The 13,828-nt window shown below is 40.6% G+C and overlaps 1 protein-coding gene across 1 annotated transcript in view; it reads right to left on the bottom strand.

Annotated features, from left to right (window-relative positions):
* Nucleotides 1–9,414, bottom strand: part of PLA2G4F (phospholipase A2, group IVF) — a 20,884-nt gene extending 11,470 nt beyond the window's left edge. The window contains exons 1-5 of the mRNA XM_010018508.1: nucleotides 9,304–9,414; nucleotides 5,255–5,327; nucleotides 3,302–3,438; nucleotides 1,909–2,037; nucleotides 424–464 (exon numbers count right to left, since the gene is read on the bottom strand). Of these exons, the coding sequence (XP_010016810.1) occupies nucleotides 424–464; nucleotides 1,909–2,037; nucleotides 3,302–3,438; nucleotides 5,255–5,327; nucleotides 9,304–9,414 (491 nt within the window). The remainder of the gene's footprint in view (nucleotides 1–423; nucleotides 465–1,908; nucleotides 2,038–3,301; nucleotides 3,439–5,254; nucleotides 5,328–9,303) is intronic.
* Nucleotides 9,415–13,828: the final 4,414 nt, after the last annotated feature.

Raw genomic sequence — 13,828 nt, 5'->3', positions numbered from 1 at the left:
AACAATGGGAAGAAAATACTGAAGAAACATGTGCTACAAGGTCTCCGAGCCTCAGTTATTTTGATAGTCTATCTAAGCTCAGCTTTTCTCTAGGTTATCAGAAAGATAAATTATTCATCTGTTTATATTGCAAGGTTAACTGTGAAAGCTTTCCGCTCTTAAGTAACCCGTCCACAAAATCTTAATTTCCTTTGCAATGCTGTCATTCCCATGATGTCCAGCAAAATTTTATTTCTTTGTTGATAACCCAAGACAGGATCTTTAAGGATATTTGTGATCAGCCATTGGTGAATCAACTTGAACACCACAGAGAACTACAAAGCATTAGGCTTTTTATAGGCAAGATGTCCCTGCAGAGAAAGAGCAACTAAAACAACACATCTTCAGAGCACAAGTTCATTCAGCTCTTCAGGTAAGACTCACCATTTCTCCAAGTAAAACTCTACATCCAGCTCTTCATTAGCCTTTGAAAATAGAAGTTGAATATAGGTGACCCTTGATTTTGAATGTAATTATGATAAGTTTTTCCAAGAGATTAAGCTTTCTTCCCATCACAAACTATAGTAAATATTTTTGTTGCTTTGACAAAAGCTCCAGTTAAATTTTGGAAGGTTTAAATTTATGCCTTTTGCTATTTTCTTTGAAGACTCCTCTCCTCCCAGACATACCCCATATGACCAGACACATTTACGTTTGAGGACATAAGTGCACACAGTGAGAGTTGGGTCTTAGATCCATTGCTCTGCTAATGAGTTAAAAAACCTCCTTTGGCTCAAGCACCACTGCAGCACCATCTCTGCAAACAGCCTCTACATGAGGCTTTGTGCTTCCTCCCATTTGTTATTTCAGCAGATTGCCTTCTTAGCTGATTGCTGTCTTTGTCTTGTGCAGACATTGATCTACCCATCTTTTTCCCTACCATAGCTTACAGTAAATTCTTGATACTGCACCTAATGCAGCTTTTAAAATACTGAAGTAGAAGCCAATTTGGGTAACAGTCCTTACTGAACTTGAAGTTTCTGGTTCCATAATTACCAATCAAGATGGTTTAAGCATTCAGCAATCAAGACAGAGTTAGTGGGAACAAGTGAGTTACTAAGCCTTTTTCCATGAACACAAATCGTTTAGAGTGCCTGTGACACTGATCAACACCTCCCTGCTAACTGCATACCAGCTAGTCTGCTTCTGACTACACCAACAGCACTGAAGCCCAGTTTCTCAAGAAAACACATCACTAGATCACCTTTAATCCAGACCTATTGTAGCACTGTGTTTGAGGGAGTTAGAAAAGAAGATCAGACCAGTGACATGGCTTTAGCTATGTAAAACCAAGCTGTCTTGTTGCAAGTCCATAAACAAGTGCACAAGGACTGAGAGCAGCTCATATGCACTAATGTAACATACATGAAGCAGAGGTTGAAGGTAACTGAACATAAGTCAGGGAAAATAAGCTTCTCTTAGGCATTGCACTTGTTAAATATAGAGGTAACACTTGCAGCAACAAGCTTCTCCACTGCAAAGTGATGATATAAGAGAGTATGCAGTCCACACAACAACTGCTGACTACAGAGGCCTTTCATTTTAAGCCCAGTTTATGCCCCTATAGTCTCCTGAAAAATCAATTCCCTTTAAAGGTGTTTTAATACCTTCTGAAAGACAGCAGTCTCATGTAGCTGGGTATCCCAAAGACCGTGGAACACACACACAAATCACTAGGGATTTTAGAAACATCTCAGTCAACAGTAAAATCATACAAAACATAAATGTATCAGGGGTCATCACTTCCTGATGCTTTTTCCCCTTCTGGCTTCTACAACAGAGATAAATCGACCAGAATGCACTACATGATTTCTGTGATGATGAGCTGCAGCTATTCACAGCTGACCCGGGAAGAAGCCAGGGACTAACCTCAGGATTCAGCTTGAAAGTGCGCAGCAGGGGCTGACCCAACTTCATGCCCGCTACATCAAAGACAATAGATGTAAGCTCATCGCTGACGAGGACATCCTTATCATAAAGTGTCAATTCCAGAATGTTCTAAAAACCAAAGAGAACCAAACAGCCTCGGATGAAAAGACAAAAACACTTCCACAAACCTGAGCAGCTGTATACAATAGACATGTTATGCATTAATCAATACCTTTCCCCTTTCCCACTCCTGAATTCACTATTTCCAGCAGGGCTTACAGCATAGTTAAGCAAAAAGCTCCTAGTTGACAGCGTTTAGCTAGAAGATTTTCCGAGGCACATGGCAGTACTCTCCACCAGCTTCAGGCACAGATTTCAGCATGATTCAGTCCAGGATGAATAGGGACCTATCACTTCCTGCTCAGCACTGTCACAAAGCAGGTAAACCCAGCAGTAACTAACTGAAATAGACACAGTGAGTACATATGGCACCCACAAAAAAAGGCCATGTAGCAACTAGATTTCATGGAAACAAGACTGAACTTAGAATTGTGCTGGCACAGTCTTGCAGCAGTAACTAGACTGAGACCTCATGAACCCACAGGAGAAGAAAATGCTCTCACATTCTAGAGCTTAGTCTGCAGTTTTCTTATCATTTAAGTCAATCACCATTCCACTTCTGTCACAACCATTATGGAAAGGTACTCCAGGGAGGGAGACAGTTTCTTGTTAACAAACACCTTATTCCAAAGACTAGGATGTTATTCAAAGCAATAATGCCAGACTAAAACTAACCTTTTAAAGTACAGTTTCCTATCATTAGTGTCTACCTTGAGAACAAACACTGACAATCTGAAGACTTTATTCAATATTCTATGAATCCTGCTCAGACAGCAGACAGACATACTGTCTCCAATAGTTTGAATTTTGCTTTTCTGAATCAGAGGAAGTGAAGGCAGAACTTGACCGAATGAACTAAGTGGCAGTGTTTGAAATATAGTTCCCATTATCCTCACTCAGCCACTTGGCTGTGTAAGGTAAGTAGAGCTACAAGAAGGCAATAGCTACTCCATGAAAGTAAAAGCAATCCTCAGATAGGAACTTGCTTTGTCAAGGAATTTCCTTGAACTCTATCAAGTAGTGCCATGACTTCCCTTTCCTGAGTTGTATCACAAGGATGTTTATGGAAAATTCTAGCTGCAATTTACACGAGAGTGCAGGTACAAACTGCTGTGGTTATCACTGTACATGCATATTGCAGCTTTTTGTATCACTGAATAAGACTGACGCCATACAAGCAACAGTGGTTTTGAGGGCAATAAAGTTCCCTTGGTTTTGAATGAAGTATAAAAATTAAGCCAGTGCACAGAGCCCAGCCAGCTCCACTCCTTACCTTGACAGCAGTATGGATTCGATACTGGAAAGTTTCATTCCATTCTGGGTTATCGGAGTTGTCAACAACCTGAGTTCGGAAGACTGTAGGAGATGCAGTGGGCAGCTTTAGTTCCACATAGCAGTCTGCCTTGGACACTAGAGCAGAGAATGTAAACAGACATCAGAACAACTTCAATCAAACATACTCTTTCCTATGAGCTCCTCATTTTCTACATCTCATTGCATCATAAAATGTGCAAATCGAAGGCTGGACTTGTAAAGCAAAAGCCTTTAATGAAGTACACATCTTTAAAAAGCAGCAAATTGAACACTGGGTACCTACATACTTTTTGGTTCATCCAAACCATAAAGCTCTTCATGAAAGAAACTACTGTTCAAAAGGAGAAGATCAACTTTTCAGAAAAAGATTACTGCTGATATCAGGACCATTGCCTCTTGTTCTTTCACTAGGCATGACTGAAAGAGTCTAGGTCCATCTTCTTAACACCCTCCTTTCAGATACTTGATCAATAAGATTCCCTGAGCCTTCTGTTCTGCGGCCTTTCCTCGTGACAGATGCTCCAGCCTGTTTACAGTATTAGGGGCTCTTCACTAGACTCTTTTCAGTAGCTCCAGTATCTCTCACTAGTGGAAAGCCTTGAACAACTGGAGCGGACACCCTACTCCAGATGCAGCCTCACCGGTGCTGCACTAGTGACGAGCAGAGGGGATGACTTTGCTTGTCCTTTTGGCAATGCTCATCTTAAAGCAGTCCAGGATACTGTTACCCTTCTTTCCAGGAAGGGCACATTGCTGGCTTATGGTCAGCTTGCTGTCCACCAAGACCCCCAGGTCCTCTTCTGCAAAACTGAGGTACACTTCACCCCATCATCCAGATCATTAATGAAGACATTGAACAATACGGGACCCAGAATTGACCCTTAGATGATACCACTAGTTACTGGCTTCCAGCTAGACTTTGTACCAGTGATCACTACTCTCAGAACTCTGCCATTCAGACAGTTTTCAACCAGACACCCTGTCTGCTTATCCAGTCCATACTTCATCAGCTTCTCTACGAGAATCTTACAGGAGACAGTGTCAAAAGTCTCCAGAAGTCCAAGTAGACAATATCCACCACTTCTATACTCTCTGCTAGTCTGGCTAAGACCTGAGCTTTCTGTTTCCATTTCCTGAAAACAACAGATTGTTTCAGTCTATCTTTCCAGTTTATGCCCCTTTAACAGTTCAAGTATGGGAACCACTCTTTACTTCAGTTGAACAGAAAGGCCATAAAAAGAACTTCTCTTCACAGTGTGATTCTAGGTCTCAACCTTTCAGGAGGGTTTTCCATTCCCCGAATTTAGCATTCTTGTAGTTCAGTGTTGGAATCCAGATATAAACTCTAGGCAGACAAACTACCTTACGGTATTGAATCTGAAGGAATTAAATCCCAAATTAGATTTAAAGATCAAAATGCCCCAAACAGTCCTGGAGGTTTACTCAACACATATGAGTAAAAGGAAGGGAATATATACCATGCTGTCAAAACCAGGAACATGTAAAAAGCAGTTTCTCTTTGAATCAGTCACCCACTTACCTCCTGAAAAGCTTCAATGACATAAACAAAACAGCAGGCATGTAAAAGAAAGCACTACTTCAACTGAGAAAATAAACATTTGGAAGCTAGAACTGGAGACTGCTACTTCCAGGCGCAAGAAGACTTTAGCAGGAGCTGAATCAGACAAAGGAACACAGAACAGGCCATAGTAGGACATGTAAAGGAACAGGGAAGGAAAACATCACCAGACTTACCTGATATTGTTCTGCAAAGTAGCAGAGTTAATCTGTAGCTTGGCATCACATCAGACTCTACACTATATCTACCTAAGAAGTTCCTGTAACAATGCTTTGTCACAGGTATACACTGAACAAACTACCTGTTTTCATAGTATCTTTACTAAATACTTACACAGATCTGTACCCTTGATGTTTCTGGCTCGGAGAACTTTTACCGTTAGGTTGTAGTAAGGGTGCTTCTCCCACTGGAAAGAAAAAGAGCAAGCTCAGCACGTAACCCAACTGCAATGCCTGTTTTATAACCACACTAGTATCAGTCCAGAGGAATGGATCATACCAGCCAGCCCAAAATAAGCTATTCATGAGTCAGTTTTGGGAACATATGCAGCACTTTTGGTGTCCTGGAGGAAGACTAAAGGAGTCTAGAAGTAAACTCCATTCCCTTTCAGCACGACAAGTGATGTCTTAGGGTAACTCCTCATAGACTTTAGAAAATAAGTCCCTTATTTAGGGTTTTCTCTACTTATAGATCAGTTTTGCCTCATTCCTACTGAAGGATGAGCAGATACCGAACATGCTCAAATAATTTTAATCATGCCTTGGCTAGTTTAAGACTACTTGCCAAGGGCACATGCATGCTTGAGTAATAGCAGACATGGCAAGAATCTTAATAGCATGGTCTAAAGACATAGAAAGCACACACTGTTCACAATGAGGGAAAACCCACTTTCTTGTAAGAACACATACTTCCTGGCAGTTTGAGCAAAAAGCAAACCTTAGATTCCTTTTCATTCTGGGCTGTTGCTGGTATCAGCACTCTAAACGTACACACCACTTTATCAGCACAGACCAAACTGTAATCCTTGCTCTTGAAAGCTTCTGGGAAGCTATTTTTTGAAAGTAATATTAGTATCTAAGTGCCCTGATGTGAAGAGGAAAGAAAAATAGTCTGACTAGAATCTAGAATCCTAGAAGATCATGAAGGACAAGTTGGGGGAGGGCAGGGGAAGACAAGAGAAAACAGCTTGAAGGGATTTAGTGCTGAGACTGCAGAGAACCAATTGTGTAAGGTTTATGACCTGAATGGGATTCTGCGTGTTTCCATCAGCTGTGACACAATCCTGGCCAGCTAAGAATTTCTTCTATTCTTAACTCCTATTTCAAAACGCTTTTCATAAGTGGTTGCTATTTCATGTTCATTATTTTCTAGATGGTTGGCTTGAGACCAGATACACTCTGTATTCACCTACAACTGAATTCAACAGGATCTCCACTTACAACGAAATGCTGCAGGCCCTACATATCACTAGCTAGAATCTCAAGGAAACAAATGAACCCTGGACTCTCAAACTCTTTTCAGTGTTCTTTATCTGACAAATGGAACTGTACTATGTTTGTTAAGCAGTCACTTACTTGTGGAGTTTTCCTTATTACTTTAGCATACTTGCCAGCTTTTGGAAAACAGGGTTTGAACAACACAATAAAACCAGACATACATAGTATACTGAACATCTGTGGACCGAGTACCATTCACCCTGACCAACAAGCAAAGGGTAAAAACTACATGCATTGTCTAAGATACCTCACACACAGGAGCCCAATTAAATTTGTACAAATAAACTCCAATTATACTATTACTCTTAAAGGGTTCTTATTTGCAACATCAACATGTGAAGGTATTTTTTCCCCTCACTTGTTTCTGGGAACAAGATGTTTCAGCAATAGCTCTACCCTTCAGACTCTAGTTTTTTCTTCTCTTGCAAATCATTACTAACCACCCATATTTTGTTCCATCTCTGACACTAGCTTCTCAAGCAAAGCCTGACCTCCTTTCTACCTCATTGAGTTTGGCAATGGACTAGACAGAAATTCAAGATTGCATATATTAACCTCTCAGCAACTTCCTAAAGGTGCTGCAACTCTTCAGGTTGTTGAGAAATGAAGGCACATAATCACCCCCCCACTGCTATCAAAACAATCTTCACTCATGTAGCCTGACTATCGCCTGGAACTCAGACACTATTAGCAGAGACAACAGAACACGCTGAAGATAGCATGTCCTTTTACCACCCAGCATCTGTCAACATATAGTCATATGTACAAAAGAAAGTCCTTTCCAAAGGTCTCTAACAACCTTTGACTTGCAGTCAGTCATTACACAGCTGAGCATAAATTATGATCAGGGTGTGGAAAATGTAAGGGCACATAACACAACAGACATTTCACTGTGCTCCCAAGTCTGTGCTATCAGTCATGCCAGACCCTTCCTATGTGCCTTTCCTAATTATCTTTTAGCCAAGGAACAGCAAGGTCATAATGAGTTCCAAGCTGAACCTTGCAAACCAATGAAGCGTGAGAGTATTGGATATGCTCTACCTGAACCCATCAGGGAAAAGGCAGGCAAATCTGTATGGGAAATGAACAATAAATAATAACAGATCTGCCTACACCAGTGTACAAGACAGCATACCAACGCATGCAACAGTGCAAGCAACCAACTCCTACTTTGCAGTTTAACGATTTTTCAGAGTCGCTCCTTTTCCAGAGCTCAGAAAAGGGCATTTAAGGCAAAAAAAAAAAACCTCAAAATCCTTAAATGAGTGTATGAGACTTAGATTTTCACACACGCATCCCTGCTAACAACTGTCTGTATCTTTCATCTAAACTGAAGGTGTTGATGCGGCAGCAAACTACAGAACAGGTTATCCCAGTAGTCTCTACCCTCAGATAGCTCAGAATACCTGCCTTTAGAGTGGGATGTAAGTGCTGGCATTCACTCCACATCTCTCAGTGGATGCAGAGGACTCACCATAAGCATGCCAGTTTCATTACAAAAACGTTGTCAACAGCAAACATAAATGTAACTTCTAAGCCACATTTTCCTTCGTATTCAGAGCTACCAAGCAAATCAGGTAGCTCCAAGAAATGTCCAGTTTACCAAGGGAGCACTTTCTCCCCAGTTTGCTTCTGCTGCCAAGTAAACACTGCTGCCTGTAACTCCCTTCCTTGTGGCCAAAGTGCCACAAGTTTGCTTTTAAACCCAAAAGCAAACTCTTGGCTCTCTTAGGCACCCCCTTGCACTTCCCCTTCTCCCACAGAAGTGTGCACCCATAGACATGAGAGGAGATCACAGACCCAGCCATAAGAACCATGGTCTTCTGGAGGGCTAGGTTTATAACCAGTCAGGTGATCTGAGCTGTGCTAACAGCTCAGTATCACAACAGCAGTGGCAAACACTGGGCTTGCTCCCAGTTTATTATTGTCTGTCTTTAGTGTGTGAAACTAAGACCAGACTTCAGAAATTAAAGAGATGTGATCACACTGAATTCACCTACAAAGCCAAAAGGGTGATCTGCTGCCCCATGCCTCACTCAATACAAGATTTCTCCCTACCAGGGAACACAACTTTGCTAAGCCATATTGAATTTTTATTTATTTCCATAGTGAGCACCTGAGGGGAAACATCACATCCAGTGGTTTATGGGTTAATGGAAATAACAGCAGACTAACACTAGTCTCTTCTAACCCAATTTCCCAACTACTAAACAACAACATTAAAAAGAAAGTCAACAAGATGATTTTTAATCACACAGCAAGAAGTGTAGAGATGACATTTAATCGTGGTATTTAACAGTCACCTCAATTTTAAGTTGTAGATTTTAGAGGGGATGGGAGAGGACAGGTAATCAGATGACAGATCAGACCTCCTAGGCAAAGGCTCCTTCACAAACACTTAGTGTAAAACCAAGGTTATTAGCCACACCATCTTATACAGTGGAATGATTATATACCAGTTAAAGGACAAACACAGTGAAACCCCTTTATCTAATGTGGTTGCTCTGCATTATGAACAGGGGGTGATGTCATCATTAATCTTCGTCTCCTTTAGATCATTAAGCCCTATGGGATAAGGTAGAAGGCAGAAAGGAAGGGAATGGTAATCAAGGCTATCTTGAAAGAAAACACATAGGCACTATTTTATCTTCCCCCCCAATTAAGCATCAGCTTAATTCTGTTCCCCAAAAAAGAGACCTGCTCTGCCTTGCCTCACACATGTTCTGAATTTAATAATAAATGAGATCTCCATTAGCATTACTCCTGCCCAAAATTTTCCGCTGATAAACTTCTTGTTTAACTCCTGCAGAAGTGGAGGACTGGTTTTCCACGTGTGCAGTAGCAGAAGTCACTGTCAGACACATTGGCTAAGGAATGCTGTCTTACCCGCCTGTGGTAAAACCCAGTCTCTTTCCTCTCCTTCCTTTGGAAAAGCACAGCTGCCAGAAAAGGAAGGACTCTGGGTGGTATCGTGCCCCGCAGCACCTCATGGAACATGGGAAAAACGTCCCGTCGTCGCCACAGAAAACCTGAGACTGGGAAACACAGAGAATGAAGGGTCCCCAGACACACGGCTGCGAAGGGCTGCGTGCCACAGGCTCGGGCTGAAGTCTTGGGCAGGACTGGGCTGTGCTCCAGCTGCGGGAAGAAGAGGTGTGGCCTGTGTTTGCCAAACAATCCACTTCAAAACCTTGCTGCCAGGTTTTCCAAATACTGGTAAAAGAGAAGGGCAGAAAAGCAGCACCCAACTGGGAAGCTCTGGGTAGGAAGAAGCACCGTTCCATGATCAAGCCACAACCTCAAAAAACCCAGTCCAGATTCAGAGTTCTAGCAACCCAATCTTAGACTCTGGCTGTTTTAAACCCTTCCAGAGTTTCAGCATAGCCTAAAAGAGTATTTTGAAATAGAAAGAAATTGCCATCTTACAAGCCTGAAGCAAAGCCAAACTTCTCATTGACTGTAGCTGTTCGGAGAAGTTTCAGAGAGGCCTGAGTGGCGGCACTACAATTTGGTCTGCATTAGGATGCCTCAGAGAATATTGAATGAACACCATGTTTAACTTCTCACTAAGTAAGCAGCCTGCACAAGTCCCCCCCTTTATTCTCATTTCCATGTAGCACAGACTTGATTCTTCCACCAAAGGTTCTTGAAAAACTGTACAACAGATAGGGAATATATGAGTCTTAATGGGCCTTAAAAATAATACTCAAGTAGTAAAGGAATTCTTTTTATTGGAAGTGATCAGTTTATTAACAGCTGCTGACAGTTGGCTTGTCTGGAGCTTTTTATTAAAGAGCTTAAACTGATGGAGCAGACCAAAAAACAAACTCAAGTGTTTCAACAATTAGAAAGTGGCAGAGAATGTATGAAAGCCAGTAATGCAACATGTCACCAGCCCCACGCAAACATGAGAATGTGACACATTCTCAGCAAGGCCCAATCATTAATCATTTCCTGTCATTAGTGTCAGTCACTAGATCAGAATTTAAGAAAATAAAGAAAAGCATAGGCACCAGCATTTGCAACACAAACAAGTCAGTACTAGTTAGTCAATTCACAGACTTGAGAGCCAATGCACAGGCAAAAAGCACACATAATACCATTGCAAAACAGCCAGCAACTGCTGTAAAGCTCTTACGTAGTACTAAGTAGTATGGTAGAGACTGGGCTGAAAAAGCAAGTTCTTTGCATTTCTATATACCACTGCACTGGAAGTGAAGAACTGTCATATTAGGTTTTATTTATCTGTAGAACTGTAAACTGGATTTATTTATATTTAATCTAATATGTGGCTTGACTATAAATCACAGGAGAATTGAGGCAGCCTCACACAGTAAGCTAACATGGAGAAATCACACTTATTCTGAAGAGTTTACTACAGGCAGCATATAAAGCCTACATTTTATATACAGTGAGTGCCCAATTGCATTTAAAATCAGACTTACCTGCCTTTTCCTGAAGTTTTCTCTTCTTCCACTGAAATCTCAGTAGAGACCTCATGTTTACAGAATTTCTCTTGAATTTCTCAAGAAAAACGGAAAGCTCTCTAGAACATATGCTTAAGAATAGTTTCATAGTCAACAGATCATCCATTAGCAGTGTCTGTGTGCAGTGCTAGCTATCTGCAGACACTGTTGACAACTTCATAACCACAGAAGCTACTTGGTTTTGTCATTTTCTATCAGACTAAGAAAACAAGCAAGCAAATTGGCATCAAAACACGAAGTAACAAAGATGGCCTTGTTCCTGGTAACTACTTCTGCTTGGATTAGCATCCCCATAGTGGTAAAGGTAGATGTACATCTATATTTTATTCAGTTTTATTTTTGTCAGCAAGCATAAACAAATGACACAATCACCAACTGTGCTATACAGTACTTAAAATGTGTGTAGATATCACAAGGGACCCCTGTTGCTCCCATTAGCAGCACTAACAGGAGAGCTGATATGCAGTGCAAAACTAGCAGAGATTAAGATTCTGAAGGATGCTATCAAGGTTTCAGTTGCAGGGAAAAGGGGACTTGGCGGGTTGGTTTTCCAGAAATACCAACATGCTCAACTGTCCAACATGAAGACAAAAGACTCTTCTTCAGTGCTGGTATGTCCCATTTCTACAGAATGGGAAAACTGAAGATTTATATTCTACTTCCAGCACTAGGCTATGACCTACGATTCAAGCAACGGAAAGACCTGTGTATCTAAACATTTCTTGATTTAATCACAGAGCTCAGCATCCGTCCCACCCCAAAGAAGCATGCCACCACTCAAAAAAACTGTCAGTAACTTCAGTGTTCTCCAATAAGTACATATTTAATGGCATAAGATTTTCAAAAACATTATTCAAAGCAAGAATACAAAAGTGGTTTTAGTAGGAGTTTGAGAACATTCACAAGCATACTATAAACTTGTAGATATAAAAAACAAAGTTGAGAAGTGATGACAGTCCTCATATGACATGGCCTCACTTCATTAACAAATATTAAAGCAGGAGTGATACTGGGAGGCCCTGCACTGGGTCTGAATTCCAGGAGAAACGGAGGACTAATAGACAAAAGAAATCTACAGCTGCCCAGAGAAGCTTAACTGCACAATGACTGAAACGCACACTGGTTCACAATATTTATTACAATCTATTGCTTTAGATAAACCTGCAGTATGGTTAGTAAACCCCAACCACGTTGTAAGAACCAACAAAAAAGAAATCACAGCACAGACCACATGTCAAAAAAAGGTATGCAATGAACAGAGGCACAACCTTAACCGTGTACGTAAGAGCACAATGAAGATTCTCTTATGTGAATACAATTCTCCTGGTAGCAGATAATGAGGGTAAATCAGACTACAGTACTAAACATAAAGATAGGTAAAAATAGGAGCAATATTGTTATATCTGTATACAAAGAATACAGGGTATTTTTAAATACCCTTCTTGCGTTCTCAATGACCTGTAAACACAACTCTCTCAAACCATCTTCCCTCTGTACCTGAACTATTATATAAAGATCTATACAGAATGTGCAAATCCAATATAAGTATTTTTTAGGCTCTCTTCTTCAAATAGAAGAAATACAAGGTTAAAAACATTAACATCACAAATTCCCTCTACCTAGCCTCTGCAGAAAGACATCAGCAGCAATACTGCCCAAGACATCCAAGGACAGAAGTAGCAAAACACTGGACCAAGAAATCCACAAGAATGCATGGCATACGAACAATAAATACAAAGACATCTGGAAAGGGAAAAAACAACAGTTACCACGAGAAACTATTAACACTGGCAAATGAAAGTAAATTAGGACTCTTGTCAGCCTACAGCAGATCTGTTCCTAGAAACTACACACATAAGTAAACCTGTAATGTTAACTGAGATCCAATTACACTTTTAGGCAGACAGGCTTTACGTTCTGCTTATTGGTTAAGTGGTATTCTGTTAGTTACATGCCATGCTCCATAAGTACAGGTATTGCTAGATCAGGGATGCTGAGAGTCAAATAGCCACTCTGTTGGACTATTTGCTACTGCTGCCTCTTCATTACCACTATACAGATTCTTTCTGCACCAAACATTTTAATAGCCCTCATACCAATCTGCTATAGATTAAAGTTTGTGGAAAAATAAGTTAGACAAAAATATTACAGCCTACAAGGAGTATGGTACAATCTAGTTCTTGTAGTTAAGACTTCTGGCCCAAGAGTGACTTAAGAATAGTACCAGTCTGAGCAGAACACAGTTCTAGAGCATTTATAATAGAGCCATGATGAAATAGTCTGGAGTTTACTTCAATGCTGGAAAGTGAACCAGAAAACAAAGAACTTATATACACAAATCTCACATGTAGTCTAGAAGCTCAAGCAATAACTATAGTTCACTCCCTTCAGAAGTTGCTTTACAGGGTGTTCTTTGATTTTTGCTGTGAGTGCAGATGTGACCTACTTAGAATAGTCTCTGAGCTTCCACTCATGCTAAAAGTAAACAAATTTAGTGCAAACAACACACAAGTTAATTCAATTTACAGCTCTCAAATTAAAGTAAAAAGAAAAAAATGCTTACTAGTGGTACCTACTGTCTGACTGTCTCCTGTGGAACATCTTATCAGAAGGTCAGGTGAAAACACTGAGTATCAAGAAAAGATTCCTTTGGCAAGCACTTCAACATTCCCATTACTGAGGTGAAAGTAAAATTTTATTTTCTAGGTCTTGAAATAGGCACAGAAGCCTCCTCTATGCCAAACTCCTTGTGATCTCCATGCAACACTGATACAGCTGCAAAGACTTTAAAGGAATTTCCTTTTTTTGAAGAACTATTTACATTCAAGGCCAAATCACAACATCATCACCCTAAGGAAGTAAGTTTGTAGTAAAATTTGACTTGTGCTGAATGCCCAACAGTTGTCTAACAATTCATTCACAAG

The sequence above is a fragment of the Nestor notabilis genome, unplaced genomic scaffold (assembly GCF_000696875.1).
Source record: "Nestor notabilis isolate BGI_N333 unplaced genomic scaffold, ASM69687v1 scaffold3547, whole genome shotgun sequence".
Classification (NCBI taxonomy): domain Eukaryota; kingdom Metazoa; phylum Chordata; class Aves; order Psittaciformes; family Psittacidae; genus Nestor; species Nestor notabilis.
This window is presented reverse-complemented; position numbering and strand designations above follow the sequence as displayed.